Raw genomic sequence first — 7167 nt, 5'->3', positions numbered from 1 at the left:
CAAGTATTTATTTTAATAGTTAACACTTTTCAACCTATAATATTCAGTCATCATCAGTTAAGAGTTAGGTTTCTAAATGACTCCATTCTAGGGATCATATTATTGTTACCGCTTGTAAAAGCTCATGTTTTCCTTATTCACCTCATACTGTTTGAATGAAACAAGTTAACGAGTAATGCAAGTTACGCAATAATTCATCTACATTTGCGATGTGGCCCTTACAAGAAATCGAACCCAGACTTTAGGAGTTTTTTAACTTTACGTTGATTTGTGGAAGATGTTGTAAAAGGGTAATATAAATATCGAGATTTTGTTTCATTTTAATGGGATACATACATAGTTTTGTTTTCAAATAATGATATAAATTATTACACTTCTGTTTCACTGTAATGAAATATATAGTTAGTTTTATAACTGTCTTGTTCTGTAGAGAGCGATTATATATTGAATTCACGTACTGTCTTGTGTATAAAGAAAGATTAATACTGAATTCACGTAACTGTTGTTTTATAGAGAAAAATTGATACTGAATTCACGTAACTCTCTTGTTTTATATGGAAGGATCGATACTGAATTCATATAATTGTCTTGTTTCATAGAGAAAGATTAACACTGAATTCACGTAACTCTCTTATTGTAGAGAAAGATTACTGGACTTTAAGAATGAATATAGGAATTTAAGAGCTGTAAATTACATCAGGTTTAATTTTTAGAATTCAAAGTCTTGGTGTTTTTGAAGTTATCTCAACAAATTCAGTTCGACTTTTTAAAATGACTTCCACATTCTACAGTTGAATATTTTCATTCAGTAATGATTTTGATTAATATTGGCTCACATGAAACACCTTAAATAATTTTTGTCCAAATAACCAACACAAAGACACGTTCACGGAGCAGAATATGGTTAACTGGCCAGTTTTAATATTCCATCATGACTTGCCACGATATCTAACGACATCTGAACCAAGCATGATAATGTGTAGGGATTGTCCATCTACCCGTATTGAATCAATACAACCATGATAGTAATGCGTTGGTAGGTCAGTTAAAAGATCATGAGATCCACCTTCAGAATAAAAAATAAAAAAAATGTTCACCATTTAAAGCTCGTATATATGCCAGTGTAACAGTCTTGAATAACTGTTGGATATATTCAAGTCTACTTTCTGTTACAATTTACTGTGTTGAACTGCTACTGGTGTCTACTATCTGTTACAGTTCACTATGTTAAACCGTTACTGATGTACTGGTGCTTACTTTATGTTACAGATCACTATGTTGACTCGTTATTGGCGTACTGGTGCCTACTTTCTGTTACAGATCACTGTGTTGAACTGTTACTGGTGTACTGATGCCTAGTCTCTGTTTCAGATCACAATGTTGAATCGTTACTAGTGTACTGATGCCTACGTTCTATTACACATTACTGTGTTTACCGTTACTGGTGTACTGATGCTTACATTCTGTTTCAGATAACTGTGTTTACCGTTACTGGTGTACTGATGCTTACATTCTGTTTCAGATAACTGTGTTTACCGTTACTGGTGTACTGATGCTTACATTCTGTTTCAGATAACTGTGTTTACCGTTACTGGTGTACTGATGCTTACATTCTGTTTCAGATAACTGTGTTTACCGTTACTGGTGTACTGATGCTTACATTCTGTTTCAGATAACTGTGTTTACCGTTACTGGTGTACTGATGCTTACTTTCTCTTACAAATTACTGTGTTGAACTGTTACTGGTGTATTGGTGTCTATTTTCTGTTACAAATCATTATGTTGAACCGTTACTGGTGTACTATATGCTACAGTATATTATGTTAAACTGTTACAGAGATGCCAACTATTTCAAATGACTGTGCGTAATTATTCTGGACAGAGCCCGTACAGATATCGTACAACCACTGGATATAGTTTTGAGTCATCCATGTCTGTGGATCCATCTGTGGCTAAACTGTAAACACTGTTAGTAAATGTGCTTGAAATCATTTTGTCATCTTCACAACCCAATATTTGTACAATGGCTGTAGTTTTGGTTCTAGCACAGCCATATTTTTTCGCTATATCAGAATCTGAGAACATTTTTCTGAATAGATGTCCTGCATTATCGGCTACAGCTAGGGGTAAATTATGAGCAATGACGAATTGCGTGAACATCACTTCTGCATTTATGGTTTCATATTCTGAGTTCTTACTCATAAATGTCGTTATCTGCATCGTTTTTGTCTTCACCTCAGCCTTTTGTTGGTGAGATGCCGATTTTGTATGTGTGGAACAATCGTTTATCCCGCCATGCGCCACAGAAAAATCGATGACTGTCACTGACTTTTGATGCAATGACCGGATATTTTGCACTATACTCTTTCCTAAATTTTTGATTCACAGTTTTAGTCCTTTTAGAAACAAGACAGTCTGGTGAACGAGGCCTCCTTTTTTCTCTTCTTGTGAACGATCGCATTGGTGTTTCTATTCCGCTTAGAAAAAGAGAAATACCCATCTACGCGAGCGCTGATTGGCTGACAAACACTGATGACGTAACTATGGATTCCCCCACGTACCCAGAATGGAGAAGCACTGCACTCAAACTATTGGTAGACATCGGAGATACAAATATTTTTTTATTATTTTAAGCACAAACATGATTATCGCAAGTAGCCATTTGGACTATGTCTTTTATTTATTATAAAAATTTAGTTGTATCTCACTAGAAATTTTCTTTTCACCCCTTTCAATCCCTGAGAAAACAATTTATCACTTTATTGTATAAGCCTATATAATATATAATAATTTGGGAGTTGCAACAAGTCATATTATTTGTCTGTATGAGCGTATAGTTGTAATGTATACACCAAAATCGTAATGTCTGCTATCTGTTATAATTTAATTCATAAATGGTATTAGAAGTTTTCAATTGAAATAACAATATTTTTTATCGTGTGAACCCTTTTTAGAAGTTGGCGAAGTGTGATATAAGTAATTTTATTTGCTGTAATACATTATGTAAGGCCAATTATATTTTTAACACTAGATTTTTAATGTCGTTCCTTATAGATTTTCAAAAATTAGGATGGAACGTAATAATAATAGAAACATGCGATATTCGTCATATCCGCGAGCGACGACTCGTTTCGTTCAATGCGGGGCCCGGCATGGTCAAGCGTGTTAAGGCGTGCGACTCGTAATCTGAGGGTCACGGGTTCGCATCCCCGTCGCGCCAAACATGCTCGCCCTTTCAGACGTGAGGGCGTTATAATGTAACGGTCAATACCACTATTCGTTGATAAAAGAGTAGCCCAAGAGTTGGCGGTGGGCGGTGATGACTAGCTGCTTTCCCTCTAGCCTTACACTACTAAATTAGGGACGGCTAGCACAGATAGCCCTCGAGTAGCTTTGTGCGAAATTTAAAAAAAACAAAAACAAACATTCAATGTAGAGATAAATTAATGTGCTAAATTAAAAAAGAATGTTTTTCAGAATATTTTAGGGCCAATGACTTTCATATTCAATTTAAAACTTGAAACATAGACAAAGTGACCCAGCTTCTGAAAATAAAAGACTTTCATGCCATACCAATTGTTATTATAACAACAGCTTACTTTTTAAATAGTACTCTGACCATTATTGTTTTTTGTTGTTTTCCAGCTTCTCTTGAGATATCTGAATTCAATGCTGTCGCCAATGGATATAATAAATATGTTGTGATTGAAAGAGTATTATTATACAATTGCTTAATTTTTGAAGATTTGTAACAGATTAGATTATGAATGAGATGTGAAAAAATTATAACTATAAAGGGGCGTGTGTGCGCGCGCGACTGCCACAATTCCAAGAGAAAAGAACATAGAAACCTGAAATTTTGTACCCATATTAAGTGAAACCCTGAAAGTGTACACCTGTATATTATTACTTATCCAAACGTGAGCGTGAACATATCTTTTCGTGAAACAAGCTAACAACGAAAAAACACACAGGAAAGAATATGTGACCACCAAGAACCTAGACACATAAAATTGTGCACCCATACTAAGTAGATCCTGAGGGTGTGGACCTAGGTATTAATAGTTATCTCTACATACGTGCACGCTTGCGTTTCTTCTTAATGAGGCAAGCTAGCAAAAAAATATAGAGAAAAGAAGTGATTTTTTTATATTACAAACCAACGAAATTACCCGGCTTCCCTCGAATTAATTGGTTGGTAGTGTTTGTATTCTGAACCCATTTTAGCATAAAAGTATACAACCTGTTTACTTTTATTGTTAAGCAACATAACATAAAAGCCATTGTTGGAACGCATTTTTACCAAAACTCATCAGCTTCCCCATATTTTACAGGATATTATTTAAGGAATTACTTCTTTTCTATGTGTTTTTCACAAGCTTGCCTAACTAAAAAGGTGTGCACTTACAGGGTCCACTTATTATGGTGCAAACTTTCAGGTTTTTAGGTTTTTTGCTCTATGTGCTTTGACAATCACATATTTCTCCCTATATGGTGTTTTGGTAGCTTCTCCCACAAAAAGATGTGCTCACGCAAGCACATGGATAAGTAATAATACGCACGTGTACATTACCAGAGTCCACTTAGTATGGGTGAAAATTTTCACGTTTCTAGGTTCTTTTTCACAAACACAGACACATCCTTTTATTATTTTTGGTATACATGCGTAGATAAGTAATAATGTCTAGATGGACACCCTCAGAGTCTATTTAGTATGGTTGCAAAATTTCAAATTTCTATGTTCTTTGGTCTCGATGCTATGGTGTCCACATATTCCTCTGTGTTTTTTCGTTAGGATGCCTTACAAAAAGACGCGCTCGCGCACTCACGTGCGTGCGTTTCAGCGTATGACCGCCATAGTTTCGAGATAAAAGAACCTAGAAACCTAAAAAAAAAAAATCGGGGGCCTGGCATGGCCAGGTGGCTAAGGCACTAGACTCGTAATCCAAGGGTCGCGGGTTCGAATCCCCGTTGCACCAAACATGCTCGTTCTTTCAGCTGTGGGGGCGTTATAATGTGACGGTTAGTCTCACTATTCGTTGCTAAAAGAGTAGCCGAAGAGTTGGCGGTGGGTGGTGATGACTAGCTGCCTTTCCTCTAGTCTTACACTGCAAAATTAGGGACGGCTAGCGCAGATAGCCTTCGACTAGCTTTGAGCGAAATTCAAAAAACAAACCTAAAAATTTTCACTAAAAGTAAGGGGCCCCTGAGGATGTTATCCTGGTGCTATTTGCTTACGTGCAGGCGCGTATTTTAATGAGACAAGTTAGCGAAAAATGACATAGAAAATAATTGGTTGTTCACATAACAACAAAATATAGATACTCTATTTGCGCTCCAACATTGGATTTTTATAATTTAACACAAGTATTTGAAAAAAATGCCCCGCTGGTACAGCTGTAAATCTACGGATTTACAACGCTAAAATCAGGGGATCGATTATCCTCGGTGGAATCAGCAGATAGCCCGACGTGGCTTTGCTTTAAGGAAACACACACAATGGATTTTGTTACATGTTTTATACTAAACTGGGTTCAGTAAAAACACACTAGCAACTTAATAACCTGAATGAAGCCAGGCACTTTTATGTCCCTTTGCCAGGCCTGGCATTAACCAGGAGGGTCGCGGGTTCGCGCCCGCGTCGCGCTAAACATGCTCGTCGTCCCAGCCGTGGGGGTGTATAATGTGACGGTCAATCCCACTATTCGTTGGTAAAAAAGAGTAGCCCAAGAGTTGGCGGTGGGTGGTGATGACTAGCTGCCTTCCCTCTAGTCTTACACTACTAAATTAGGGACGGCTAGCACAGATAGCCCTCGAGTAGCTTTGTGTGAAATTCCAAAACAAACAAACAAACAAATGATGTGAGCATATATTTTTATCAAAACTAGTCGTATTTTTAATGTTGATATTTTAAGAGCGATAAAGTTTATTAACTTTTATGTAAACATTTGTTCTTTGAAAATGTAACAAAGTAATATGTTTATATTTTCATATACAAATATTCAAAAGTTTTAGTACAGCAATGTAGAAATTGGTGGGAAGAAACCTGTTGAACGTTGCTTAACGTTTTATTTTTAAACTTGCAAGTTACAGGAACTTTGAGTGTACGATAATTTCCATATACGACAGATTATGATAAACAAAATGATGAGAAAATATTGCATCGCAATTGTATAAAACGGTAAGGTCAGGCATTCCTTGGCCTAACCAATTTTTCATGGCAAGTGTAGCTACAACTTTGTGTTAAAATTTTCTTCTCTTGGTTTAGTACATTATTTTGTGTGAACGCAATATTTCTTTTTTAAATTTAAGATTGAAACTCGGATGGAAAGCATGCCACAGTATGTTTTCAGCTGTGGCAATGGCATATCTACTCCAAAATTATTTCCTGCGGCAAAGAAGACAGGATTTTCTCCATCTTTTCATGTATAATTCACAAATTTGTAAAGCAGATAGGTATGCTAATTGACATATGTAAACAGTTTTAACTCTTAAAATATTTTATAATTTATCATATTTAAGCAGTTAGTGTAAGTCATGAGTAAAAACTTATTTTGCTACAGAGTTTTGGTTGTTAAGCAAAACCATATACTTGTCGAATTATTTCTGCCATCTAAAACTGTAACTATTTTCATTAAGAACATATGTCTTAAGAATATATTATCTATTTCTTGATTTTTAAGGCCTGGCTTGATCAGGAGGTTAAGGTGCTCAACTCGTAATCTGAGGGTTGTGGGTTCAAATCCTCATCCCACCAAACATGCCTGCTCTTTCAGTGATAGGGGGGTGTTATAAAGTGATAATTTGTTGGTAAAAATGTAGCCAAAAAGTATGTGGTTGGTGGTGATGACTAGCTGCTTTCCCTTCAGCCTTTCACTGCTAAATTACAGACAGTTTGCACAGATAGCCTTCATGTAGCTTTGTACAAAATTCAAAGAACAAACAATTATGATCTTAAAACATTTATCTTGGTGTTTGTACAAGTATATGGTGTCATTCTTTACTAATGAAACACAGCAAAAAATGGCTATGAAGTTTAACTACGACTGGATAAAACATAGCAATTAATTTAAACTATGCTGATTTATGTTTAATAATTCCCTTTATATCCTTTGTGAACCAATCTTTTGTTGGAATTTTTTGCCATTTTTTTTTATTTAATTAGGA

General features: G+C 35.7%; 1 protein-coding gene across 6 annotated transcripts in view; it reads left to right on the top strand.

The window, feature by feature from the left end:
- The first annotated feature begins 6012 nt into the window (after positions 1 to 6012).
- LOC143235232 (glutathione S-transferase C-terminal domain-containing protein) overlaps positions 6013 to 7167 on the top strand; it is a 66882-nt gene continuing 65727 nt past the window's right edge. For 2 of the 6 annotated variants that reach the window (XM_076473192.1, XM_076473186.1), the window contains exon 1: positions 6128 to 6456. Coding sequence is in view for 2 of the 6 variants with exons in the window: in XM_076473191.1 (XP_076329306.1) it covers positions 6218 to 6220 (3 nt within the window). In the remaining 4 variants the exon portion in view is untranslated. Of the gene's footprint in view, positions 6457 to 7167 lie in introns of all 6 variants that reach the window. The other 4 variants (XM_076473189.1, XM_076473190.1, XM_076473191.1 and 1 more) reach the window with 4 other exon arrangements.

This window comes from Tachypleus tridentatus, chromosome 12 (genome assembly GCF_004210375.1).
Source record: "Tachypleus tridentatus isolate NWPU-2018 chromosome 12, ASM421037v1, whole genome shotgun sequence".
NCBI classification, from domain to species: domain Eukaryota; kingdom Metazoa; phylum Arthropoda; class Merostomata; order Xiphosura; family Limulidae; genus Tachypleus; species Tachypleus tridentatus.
Note: the sequence above shows the minus strand (reverse complement) of the source record. Positions and strands in the feature narration are given on the sequence as shown.